This window comes from Muntiacus reevesi, chromosome 4 (assembly GCF_963930625.1).
Source record: "Muntiacus reevesi chromosome 4, mMunRee1.1, whole genome shotgun sequence".
Lineage (NCBI taxonomy): Eukaryota > Metazoa > Chordata > Mammalia > Artiodactyla > Cervidae > Muntiacus > Muntiacus reevesi.
Window position 1 is genome coordinate 95,686,521 of NC_089252.1, and position 13,240 is coordinate 95,699,760.

The 13,240-nt window shown below is 44.4% G+C and overlaps 1 protein-coding gene across 2 annotated transcripts in view; it reads left to right on the top strand.

The window, feature by feature from the left end:
• PRICKLE2 (prickle planar cell polarity protein 2) overlaps nucleotides 1-13,240 on the top strand; it is a 337,233-nt gene that overhangs the window by 242,750 nt on the left and 81,243 nt on the right. For both annotated transcript variants that reach the window (XM_065933346.1, XM_065933347.1), the window contains one exon: nucleotides 1,056-1,239. In XM_065933346.1, the coding sequence (XP_065789418.1) occupies nucleotides 1,056-1,239 (184 nt within the window). The remainder of the gene's footprint in view (nucleotides 1-1,055; nucleotides 1,240-13,240) is intronic.

Consider the following 13,240-nt stretch of genomic DNA (forward strand, 5'->3'; position numbering starts at 1 on the left):
TTGTACACTCTAAAATGCTGAATTTTATGGTATGTGAATTATATCTTCACAAAGCTTTTGTCGAAAGATTCAGACACATGGGGATTAGAATTCTGGGCTGTCTCATCACATTTATAAGGTGCTCCTGAAACTAATTCTAGAGGTCAGAGTGCAGGTAGAACAGCTTATTTTCTTAAAATCTTTTTCCTCCTTTACTTTTTTCCTCTCTTTTTACTTTTTATTTCACTGGTGGAAGCTAAAAGTGCTTTTGTGTTGCTGACATCAACGTTTTTATTGCTTCATCATTTTTGTAGCCATGGAAAAGGGAACAGATGGTAATCTTAAAAGAGAAATGTTCAATTTGGGGGAGAGAATTGTGTCTTTGGCTGCTATCTTTTGAAATAATTCACATGCATGATGCTCTTGTACATTAAAGAAACAGCTACCAATGTGGGGTAATTTGGGGTTTCTAATTAGAATTTCAAACCCACAAGGATCTTCAGTGGAGATGAAAATGCCTTTCCCAGGAGATCTTAGGGTCAGATTTGTTTCGTGGGGAAAAAAAACTATTTTTACTCTTCTTAAAATCTCACCTGCAGTTATTTTTAAAACCACTTTCTTTTCCTAAGGTCTGGAAACCTTTTATAAAAATGGAATGTTGTCAGTATTGTTAAATCTCCTGGTAATATTTCTGGCCTGATTATGTATGGTATATATTAATTACTATTCCAGTTGAGGAAATTGTGGTCATGGTGCATATCCAGTGTTCTACCTAGTAAAATAAAAGGTATTTTGACTTGCCTCTTGGGATACTGATTTAGAAGAAGAGGTCAGCATCCGTGTGTAAATGTCCTTAGCATGCTTACCTGGTGGCCCCTGACTGTTTAGGGGCTTTTTGCAGGTACTCAGGGCCACGCCTTCTACAACAACAGGCGGGGTGTGGAACACTTTTGCCAAAAGCCAGTTGCCAAGGAATGTGTTTATGGATTGGGATCCAAGGGCTGGTGAGTGGCAGGCCAAGTGAGAAAATGGTTTCTTATGCCTTCCTTCTCACCTCCTGCCTTTGCTGCTTGCAGGAAGATCTGCCTGCACTGCAAGTGCCCTCAGGAGGAGCACATGGTGACGGTGATGCCCCTGGCGATGGAGAAGACAGTCAGCAAACTCATGTTTGACTTCCAGAGGAACTCGACCTCGGACGATGACTCAGGCTGTGCCCTGGAGGAGTACGCCTGGGTCCCGCCGGGACTGAAGCCTGAACAGGTACTATTCTTTCTCTTCTTCTTCTTCTTTTTTAAATATTTAGGTATTTGGCTGCCCTGGGTCTCATCTGTGACTGTGAACTCTTTGTTGTGGCATATGGAATCTAGTTCTCTGAGCAAGGATTCTCTGGCTGCCTGCACTGGGAGTGCAGAGTCTTAGCCTCAGGCCTCCTGAGGAAGTCCCAGAGGTACCAGTCTTGACGGAAGGGCAGTTACGGGTTTGGCTTTTACCCTGGTTTCAGCCGTCCTTCCTCACTCCAGTTCAGAAGGAAGAGCTGACTTTGCTGAGTTCAAGAAGACGTTGCTTTATGGGATGAAGACGTCTGGGTCCCCAGCGGGAAACCAGGAAGAGAAATGAAACTGAGCTAATTCATTCTGCATTTCCATTTAAGCTGTTACCAAAAGATTTTCTAGAAACATCTAGAAACATTAGGTAATGAAACTGCATTTTTGGAGAGGGAAGGGGTGTCCTACATTGGCCACCAATCTTAATGTTAAGATTCTTTGTAAAGGAGAGTAAGGAAATGAGGATTTACCTAGTGATCTGATGCTGCGCTGAAAAGTTTGGCCCAGCTTGACAGAGAAAGATGCTGGCACTTCCTGAAACATTTTGGCACTGCCCGCAGGCTGTAAATACTACTGGCTTGGTTAGATGAACTTGGTTTCTTTCTGTGTCACTGCATTTCTCTCAATCATATACAGCCTCCACTTTGCATTTCTTGGTCTTTGGAATTTTCTCCTGTTCAAGCCTCCTGTTGATTTAGAAGCCCCTCCTGTAAGCTGGATACTTTCACGATCTTCCTTGCGCATCTTTGAGAGTCAGGTTTATCCCAGCCTAAATGTTTGACCACTATTCCCTTCCTCTAGCATAGAAAGGTTCTTTCCCTGGAGATCTTCTCTGTGTCTGGCAATGTTTTAAAGCTTAAAAAGCCCTAAAAGGTTAACTCTGGAACTTTAGATGTGATGCTCTTAGAAAAAGTTCTTTATGGTGAGGGAAGACCCAGAAATTCATCAAGAACTTGAGGATGGGACCCTGATAACATCTCCTTGGTTAGCCATTTCTCATTTTTCTTCTTCCAATAATGAGGTTGTCATTTGACAGATGGAATTGTGAGCACACAACCAGGATTTGTTTAACCAGCAAAGGATTGTTTAAATTTTTAATTAGTCACTAATTCTTAGAAATTGCTCATACTTAAAAAATTTTAATTTTAAAGTTGATGTTTAGATCTTGAAATTTTGAGAATCTGGAATCTTACTTTCAATAGAATCTGAAATCTTACTTTCTCAAAAATTGGTGTGCAGGCCATTGATTTGAGTGCGAGACATTCTTTCCAGAATTAGAAAAGAGTGAATCTCATCAGCCTGATCACCACTAAGCCCATTTTATCCTTTTGTTTTCATCTTCCTATACCCTACAGGCATTTGAGTTTTGTGAATTCTATTCTAATTCTTACTAGGATGAAAATGTCTTGGAATAGAAACTTTCTCAGAAAATAATTTCTGTGAGAATTGAAAGGAATTCTGTGTTGGGTTATCAGCAGAAATAAATAAGAATGTTTTCTCCCAGGGGCTTCCCAGGTGGCACTTAAAGAACCCACATGTTAAAGAACCCACATGCCAATGCAGGGAGACATGAGATGTGGGTTTGATCCCTGGGTCGAGAAGATCCCCTGGTGGAGGAAATGGCAACCCACCCCTGTATTCTTGCCTGGGAAGTCCCGTGGACAGAGGAGCCTGGAGGGGCCTGGAGGGCTCCAGTCCATAGGCTCACAAAGAGTTGGACGCAACTGGAGAGACAGCCCACATGCAGTTTTCCCCCAGTTTGTATATTAAGGTTAAATCTTTATTTTCTTCTGTTTCAGTAAAGACTGTATTGTTAATAAGTTGAAGAAGAATGAGAGTATTTGATTGAGTTTGTCTGGAAACTCAGATGAGGTGGTGGGTGACTAAATATCTGTGTTTGACATCACCCTTCTACTGCCAGTACTTGAGCAGTGAGTTTTCACACCTTGATACATCTGTGAGCCTGTTTCGTTTTCTTGCTAACCTCATTTCCAGCAGCTTCCAAGAGACCCATCCTTCTTTTGTTCATGTTGCTTCCTGCTGAACTGGGTTCTCAAATTCCAAAGTTAAGCTATTTTCAGTTCCCTGCTTAGGTAGATTCGTTTCTAAGGCCATTAAATATCATTCTATGATGTCCAGATTCAGAGAACATTTTCTACTGACCTAAGAGAATAGACAGTTGCAAAAGTTAAAGGGCTTGGTGACATCCATCAATTCCAAAACTGATTGCTTACGTATTTTTGAAGGCCACTTGCCTCATCCAAAGTGAATATCTTTGGGAAACATAAAACATCTTTCTTTGATTTGTTTTGAAAGAAAATGATTAATGCTATTAAATCAGTGATTTGAATTATGTCAGATGACAGAGTATTCCCATCTCTTGTAATTGTATTTTTCTTCAAATGGTTTTCTCTATTCACAACACTTACTCAGACCTATATGACACAGATGATTAGAAAGGAAATTGTTCTCTAGAGAGAGACTATCTTTTTAAGCTATTTGAAGGGCTCTATATTTGCCTAATAAAATATGAATCTGTATTAAAGGTGTTTCAAGGGATCATGTTGCATGAAAAAAAAATAGTCTTCAGATTTTTAAATTACAAGATCTTTGAAAGTCTGTTACTTACGGAACTGATCATAGGTTTAAAGATTTTTTTTCAAAGGTTGCCTAGTAGGTTTTAGAAAAACTTAAGACCCAAATACCTCTTACTAATAAAAATTCTGGTATTTAATATGATGTTAGTTGTCCCTGACTTGAGAAAAAACATTGTTCTATCAGGAGAAATTACAGTGATGTTAAAATGCTTTGTGCTGGAGGCAAAATACTCAAGACCAGTTAGGGTTCCGAGTAATGTGCTTTCATTTTTTGTTAAAAACCTTTCATTTTTTTCCCTGGTTGTGGGGTTGGTAATATACCTTCGGGTGACACTCTTTATTATTCTGTTTCTTCTGAGAAATGCCTTCAGTTAAATAAAATGGAAACGAAAGCTACCCCCCCTTTTAAAAGGAGGTATTCTTGAATATGGGCAGTTAATTTTATTAAAATCTGCTAGCTGCAAAAACCCAGCCTTCTTAAAATAGTATAAAAAACCATAAAGATAACAATCGATGCCAGAAAAAAAAGGCTTCTAGGGTGTGTTTTTTAATGACCAGACTGAAAACTGATCAGAGAGGTTGCAAAGGTCCTTTGTCTCCACTCGCTCAAGGTGAGGCATTTAATATTATGCAGAGATCCCTGCGGAGGCAGGACAGAAAACTGGAGTCTTCCCTGATGGCCCGTCTGAGGTCATCTGTAAGGCTCCAGTTTCTCTTCAGACTGCAGCAGGTCATTGAATGTGCTCTGTCTCCTAGAACCGCTCTGGGGATTTAGGAAGAATTTGGAAATTATTTAACAAGCTGTAAGGAAGGGGAATGGTGAGCAGGGTCTCTAAACCTCAGTGCTGTTGACATTTTAGGCTGAATGGTTCTCGCTGTCGGGGCAGTCCTGGGCATCGTAGGATGGTTAGCAGCATCCCTGGCCCCCACCACCTACTTGATGCCAGTAGCACTCAACATGCCCTCCATGGGGTTGACCAGACCCAGACACGTATCGGAGTACCATTCATTGCCCCTGGGGGATGAGCTGGGCACTCTGGCTGAGAACCACGGGGTAAAAGTAATGTTAAAACCTGGAGGACCTGTCAACACAAGCGTGGCCCAATCCAGACAAGAAGAGGATGACTCAGTTGAGTAAACATTTATTTGAGCACCTCCCAGGTCCTTGCTCTGGTATTACAGCTGCTGCCTTGAAACAAGGCTGAGTATCTGGCAGAGTGAGAAAGGTGATCCCACGCTACTTGAGCAGAGGCCAGTACTCATCCACCCGATAAGTCAAAACAAGAATTGAAATGGTGTGAGGAGCAGGTTGTTAGGTGGATCACCATTTGTTCTCCAAAACAAGAGATAGCATTCTCTTTCCATAATGGGAAGACTTTGCCTATTGAAAAAAGGGAAAGAAAAGAAGAAAGCAAGCAGAAAAAAATCACTCATAATTCTGCCAACCACAGAAAACTGTTTCCCAATGTTTTTGGAAGGTGTGTGGGCTTCCCTCGTGACTCAGTGAAGAAGCTGCCTGCAGTGCTGGAGACAGGAGATGAGAGTTCGATCCCTGGGTTGGAAAGATCCCTGGAGGAGGACATGGCAACCCACTCCAGTATTTTGGCCTAGAGAATCCCATGGACAGAGGAGCCCAGCAGGCTACAGTCCATGAGGTCACAATGAGTCAAAATGATGAGCAATTAACACTTTGGCTTGGAATGCATGCAACAAGAATCTCTGTGTATAGGCTTACATTTCTGTTTTGTTTTGGACAAAAATGTGATGATGCTATCCATTTATCTTGAAATTTTTTTCACTTCATGTATTGTGAACATTTTTTTCTTTTTTTTTTTTTTTCTGTATTTGAAAGTCACTCAGTCATGTCTGACTCTTTGTGACCCCATGGACTATACAGTCCATGGAATTCTTCAGGCCATGATACTGGAGTGGCTAGCCATTTTCTTCTCCAGGGGATATTCCCAGCCCAGGTATCGAATCCAGGTCTCTTGCGTTGCAGACAGATTCTTTACCACCTGAGCTACCAGGGAAGCCCAAATTTCTGTATTTAGACCCAGGTTATCTTTTGGAATAGGTGCATGGTTCTCTGTTAGTAGTTACCAACCTGTAGTGGCACCGCTCGCCACTAGGGGGCATTTGGAAGTGTAGGTTTAGATGGGGGTAGTTATTGTCAAAATGGTTAGGGGGTTCCAGTCGAATTTTGATGGGTAGGGGCTTGGGATGCTAAACATTCTGAGAAGTACCAGGTGATCCTGCGCAAAGGAGAATTGATCCCTCCCAAATGCTAGGAGCATAACCATCAAACAGCCCCCATCAAACAGCCCTGAACTGAAAAGTTAGTTTTGAACATACGCATCCTTGGTAGCTTTTCTCTATATCAAATAAAGCAATAGCAGCCAGCATTCCTGTACACTTACCTGCTTCTCTCCTTCAGCACAATCCTAGAGGTGGAGAGGTCATGTGTAAACCCCTTTAAGGCTTTTGATTGATTGTGCCAGTAAGACTTTTGATTCACTGTGCTAAACTGCCGTCCAGAAATGTGAGTAGTTCATCCTCTGGGTGGATAGCTTTCATGGGGTCTGTGAGGATGTGGTTTTTCTCCTGGTGCTTCTGCTTCCGATCCTTGAAAATGTGAACAGACCATCAGATTGCTCCCCCTGAGTGAATGTCCTTTTATCGATGTTTTGGATTCTCCATGGAGAGTTCTCAGACAGGAATGTCTGCACATCTTTGGTCTCCCAGTATTGTGATTTTACCTCGACCCTGTTTTTGCTCATCAACAATGGTAATTAGGTTATTTCTCCAGAACTCTCAACTTTCACTTCAGACTGTTGCAGGAAGGATGAAGAGTGGCTACTAGAAAGTAATTGCCCAATTTGGGGCTTTCAAAGCATTTTTCCATATGTGGCAAAATAGACCATCCAGTATTACCTAAAAGATGGGAGTGAATTAGTTGGTTTAAAATACCCCTATTGGGAATATGTAAAATTCTTTATTTGGCTTTTAATTTGATGATTGTTGCTCATTCATCAAATGTCAGATTAAATGTATTTCCTGAAGGAGTTTCTCTAACCACCCCACTCTTCCAGTATAAGATTAGGTCCTCAATTCCATGCTTTCCAAGAGTCCCTACCATTTCTTTTTCATTATTTTTCTTGCTTAGGCACTAAGTCATGTCTGACTCTTTCACGACCCCATGGACTTAGCACCTCTCAAACTTGTAATTACTTATCAGTATAACTATTTCTTTAATATTTAGCTTTCTGACTTTGCTTTAAGATTCAGGAGGTCAGGGGTCTTATCTGCTTTGTTCTTTAGGAATTTCCTAGTGCCTAGCACAGTGCCAGGCACCCTACCAATATTTGTTAAGAGACAGGCAGGTGTCCAGGAGCCTTTGCAGAGCCAATGATATTCAGGGTTGCATCACACTGAGAAGATAAAGGTCTTTTCATTGTTTTTTCTACATAAAAACAGGATTATTCTGTATCCATTATTCCTGCTCCCCGTATTTTTCTTGAAAACATATTCAGGCAGATTCCCTGAATAATCCCAGCGGCTTCAAAGATGTCTTAGGTTGGAAAGGCAGGAGATGGATGACGTGCGGGGAAGGACTGTGTTCCGGCACAGACTTGAGGCAGCACCACCAGCTGTTACACTCAGGGTGCCAGGAGCCAAGGGTCTGACAGAAGCCCTTCATATTTCCAAACCAGAGGACCGGTTGTGTCACAGAATCACTTGGAGAATGCATTCGGAGGCACAAGGGGAAGTATCACAGTGCAGTGGAAAAAGCCTCACTCCCAGAGTCTAGTAAGTCTGGCTTCTGCTCCCTTTCTTACCTCGGGAAAGTTGTTCAGTTTCCAGGAGCCTCAGTTTTCCTTCTGAGGGTGATGATAACACAGAGACAATTACTAAACTTTCTGTGAACACTTGTTTCATGCCCACCACCATTTTCAACTTCACATGCATTACCATGCTTAACTCTTAAAACAACGTGATTTGGTCGTTATTTTTCCTGTTTTAGAAGTGACTAAAGCAGAGCTCGGAGAAATGAAGTAAGTTGCCCAGAATCACACAGCTGAGAAACAGCAGAGAGGAATTCAGTCTCAGACACCCAGAGCCCAGAGCTGTTATTCCTTAGACCTATAGATCTAGCACAGGACTGGACTGGCCCCGAGTGAGGGAGCATGTAGAAAGCTCCCAGGGCAGTGTCTGCACACAGTAGATGCTCAATAGAATGACTGTCTCCTTATCACCCCTCTTGCGGAGCTGTAGCAAGTGTCGCTGATCACTACTGCCCTGAGCAGGCAGGAGAAAGCGAGGAAGGAGCATCAGACTGTCCACATGGAGGACGGTTATGTCGGGTGGGAGAGGGTCAGCATATGGGGTCAGCCAGAATCCAGGGTTCCTCCTCAGCCTTTTCAAAGGCTTTAAAAAGTCATTTTCATTCTGCTGCTGCAGGAGCTGTTCTGCTCCCCAGGTTCTCTTCTGTGGGCTTGCTGTAAAGGTGCAGCTTCTTTTTCCTGAACTTCTGGCCGCACTGAACCAGAGCAGTTTGGACAGGGGCCCAGGCGGAGCCACCTGACTCTGAAAACTTCAGCATCCCAAGTGGGCTTTGGGGATGTCTGCTGAAGAAATACACTCTGCCAACCCCCCTTCCTTGGTGCCTGAGGTTACCTGTAGCCAGGCTTCTCAGTGCCCGGATTAGCAAGGAGTAAGTTCCAGGGGCATTTTCTGTAGACCATTCAGAGCACAGAGAGAGCCTTCCCACAAAGCAGAATGGCCTGCTCTGATGATGCCCAGGTCATCTGAAGGCATGGCTCCTTACTCTGCCGCTCGCAGCCTCTTCAGCAGCCATCTCCAGTGGGTGGGCTTCATGCCAGTTTTCCACTGGACTGTACCCCGTAGTCAGAGTTGAAGAATGAATCACAGTGTGTGCTGGAGAACTCTGTGACAATGGAACAGTGATCGAACTGTTTTCATTCCTTCCTTCACTGGTCTCCTGCGCACCTCCTCTGTGCAGGCACCATGCTAGGCGCTGCAGATGAAACAGTAACCAAGATCACTGAGGTTTCTGAGTGCGGCTGTCCATTAGGAAACAAATGACTGAGATAATTGAACACTGTAAATTTAAAAATGATGTAAACAGTAAAGCTGTAAACATTTAGTGAACTCTTACATGCACCAGGCACTGTCAGGTGCTTTGCATTTGATTAACCATGAAGATTAGATAGCATCATCGACTCAATGGACATGAGTTTTAGCAAGCTCTGGGCGATAGTGAAGGACAGGGAAGCCTGGAGTGTTACAGCCCATGGGGTCACACAGAGTTGGACACAACTGAGCAACTGAACAACAGCAACAAATGAAGTAAATCCAGTGGCTTCAGTGATCAGGACTGTGGGCCAGAGTGTTGGGGCGGCAGGGATTGGCTAATTTAGATTGATTGATCAGGACCTACCTCTCTGGGGAGGTTAGATCACTCTGAATGTGATCTAGCAGCACTTTGAGCTGCTACTGAATGATAGGAGGAAGCCCACCCTGCAAAGATCTGACTGGTTGCAGAAGTTCAGAAGTGAAATGAAATCCATACTCACTTTCTATCTGTGCTCAGAATTTGGGGAGGGCATTGTTGGACAGTCTAGGGAGAAATGAATAGGGCCTGTGCCATGCTGAGCGCTTGCCAAAGCAGCCACCCACCGACCTGAGGACTGGCCAGTTCCACTACTGTTCCCCGCCCTGGGAAATCAAAGGCGCCCCCGTCACCCATCACCTTGACATGTCTGCCTGTGAGCAGAGATAAGGCAACACAGATTCCCCATTCAGAGGTGACTAGAGAGTGAGCAAGAGGCCTTCACCAAGCCAAGTGCATAATGTATGCTTTATATATGTTTGTGTCTACCCCGTTTGTCACACGGCCTACCTTCTAAAATGTCTAAAATGTCAGCCTACTGGAGAGAGACAGACATGGTCCTGTTCACCACCACATCCTCAGTGCTTAAAATAATGTCTGAGAGATTATTCAGTAAATAGATGTTACATGAATTAAGTCACATTTCATCCTTGTATAAAATCCCCTTTTTTCCCCACCGAATACCTTGCAGCTCGAGAGTCAGAGGCTTGACCAGGGTGCCCCAGCTCATAAAGGGCGGAGCTGGGATCCACCCCAGCCTTCTGCTTGACCCAGGACCTATTTGGGCTCCTCTTCCTACACCGCCCTCACCTCCCTGCTGATCCACCCAAGATATCAGATCCAAGGAAGCCAACTTGGCGTGTGTTGGAGGCGGAAGCAGCATGTGTCACACTAGGCTCTTTCATTCCTAGGGGAGACAGATTGCTTTTCATCTCCAGATGACCCAGGTGACTAAGGAATTCCTCTCTCCCCACCTCCAGTTTCCCCACCACTGCAGGAAGTAGGAGAGCCCCACCTTCAAAGGCTCGTTTCCCTGTCAGCAGTCTCTTTCTCTCTGGCTCTTGTCACTCTCTCATCCTGGCTGGGAACCCACTTGGTGACAGACACATTTTGTCATCTTCCTCCACTGGCCCTCGTGTTCCTAGTATGGTGTCTTCATACCTGGGCACTCAGCAGTGATATTCATTGAGCAGATATCTATCAATTGATAAGTATGTTCCAGGTACTGCAGGAACAGCCATGAACAAACAAACAAGTATCCTTGCTCTTTCGGAGCTGACACTCTAGTGGAAGAATCAGGCAGGTGACCTATTGAGTGAACAATACACTTTCAGTGTGCTGGGAAAGTAATTTTTAAAAAGGGGATGATGTGATTTAGAGCCAGGGTTGGTAAAATTTTTCTGTGAAGAGCCAGACAGTAAATATTTTAGGCTTTGTGGGACATAGTCTCTGTCGCAAATAGCCAACTCCAATGTTGTCATGTGAAAGCAATCAGACAACGCATAAATGAATGGGCATGGCCATGTGACAATAAAGCTTTATTAACAAAACCAGACAGTGGGCCTGATTTGACCCACAGGCCGTGTAGTTTGTTGGTCCCTGATTTGGCGAATCTACTTCCTCAAATGAGGTGACCAAAGAAAGCCTCTCTGAAGAGATGACATCTAAGCTGTGTTGTTACTTGGAATGATGGTTAGGTTACCCAGATTCAGCCATTCCAGTGGTTTTCAAAGTCTGGTTCCCATACCAGCAACATTAGTATTACCTGGGAACTTAGTCAAACATGTAGATTCTCAGGCTGTGTCCAAGACCTGCTGAACCAGAGCCCTGGAGGTGGGCCCAGCATTCTCTTTCAACAGAGCCTTAAGGGGTTTCTCATGCAGGCCAAAGCTTGAGAACCTCTGCTCTTGGGTTCCTGAAAAACAAGAGTGTTGAAAGTACATGGAGCCAAATCTTGGCTCTACCACTCATTAGCTTTGTAACCTTGGATGCCTTAAGCTTCTTGTCTGTAAAATGAAGAGGCTTGTGCCCACGTCTAACATAGCTGTGAAGGCTAAATGAATTATTCTCTCAAGAACCTAGGAGATGCTGACTCATAGGAGGTCCTCATGAAATGGTAGCTGCTGTCATCACCACCCTCGCTATTTGGGTCTTCTGGACACTGATGCAGATTTGCCCATGGACAGCAACAGAGGATCAGCCCCAGCATCTTCCCCGTGGGCAAAATGTCTTTCATCCCCAGCTTGTTGCCCCTGGCTGATATCTGCTGAATATGGCCTGAATACAAGGCTGTTTGTTAAAGGAGAATTATAGATTTTTTAAAATTAATGTATTTATTTTAATTGGAGGCTAATTACTTTACAATATTATGGTGGCTTTTGTCATACATTGACACGAATCAGCCACGGGTGTACATGTGTACCCCATCCTGAACCTCCCTCCCACCTCCCTCCCCACTCCATCCCTCTGGGTTGTCCCAGAGCACTAGGGCACCACTTTGAGCACCCTGCTTCATGCATCAAACTTGCACTGATCATCTGTTTCACATATGGTAATATACATGTTTCAATGCTATTCTCTCAAATCATCCCACCCTCGCCTTCTCCCACATAGTCCAAAAGTCTGTTCTTTACATCTGTGTCTCTTTTACTGTCTTGCATATAGGATCAAGATAATTTTTTTAATTCTTTGACTGGTCCTGCTTCCTCCCCCCACCCTCCTTAGCCTGTTAATCCAGAAGATGCTCTGGTCCCTGCTGTCTGGGAACCGTGAACTCTATATCTGTGACTCACCATTGGGCCAAGGCCGCAGTGCCAGGCACCCAGCTTTTCCATTCACTTTCAGGCTATTGACAGTTTGTTCTTTTTATATACGAAGCTATTTATACCAGGAGGGACAGAGGCTGGCAGGTATGCAGGCGTGGCGAGAACAATGACGAAGTAGTTCATCTCTCTAGGCCTGCTGCGTGGTTCTGGTTCATAGATAGAGAATCTAATAACCCCTCAAAAAAACCCCACAAACACAGTCATTAGAGTCACCAGCCATTTGCAGTGTCGTCTTCATTTCATTACTGCATCAGCACATGCTGAGCTCAAAATGGGATTTCATGGCTGCGGTGAGACGCACGCCTCCCCACCTGGACTGGATTACATTCCTTCCAAGCTGCTTCTCTTGTGTTAGCTTTCACCGTCACTCACTCCAGAGTTCTCGGTGCTGGGTGAGGAATGAGTGGGAAGGGAAGGGAAGAAGGAAGATAGGAGGAGGCCTGAATGCAATCTCCTGCCGTTCTCAGGAAGCCAGTCACATGAGCGACGTTCTGTTGATCTTGGCTCCAGACATGCGCTGACGTCATCCGATGGTGATGGGAAATATGCCTGTCTGTGCAGCCTTCTATAAAACTGCCTGTTAATGAACTGGTTTTCAGAGGAGCTGTCAGAGGTGGGATTAGAACTTCGGTTTAGACTGAAGGGCCTCTGCCAGATGAATGAAGTAAGCAGCAGCGTGGCCAGATGCCCCCAGCAGGGCCCTCTCAAGGCTCGTGTGCAGAGCACGAGGCCTGGAAAAGCGAAGGCCCATCTGCAAATGCAGGAAGGGAGACCTGCCATTGGAGGTCTCACTCTCAAGACAGATGGCTCCCACTTTTATAGTAAGCATGTATCAGAATCCTGGACATGGGGAGTGAGCCTCAGGGCTTTGCCATCCTGTCAGAGTTAACAGCTGCTCACCCTTTCTGCCGACTGAGCAGCCTCCGCTGTGGGCTGGTGTGACAGTTGATTTCCGATCAAGATGATCCCTGCCACCTTCCGACTCATGAGACATTTGAGTGATTTCATGAGTTGGTTGGATGAACCTACCATCAGGGCAGCTAGTAGCTGCCTTCCTCCTTATGTTCATCTGTTTGTCCATCCGTTCATTCATTCGCTAGTGCG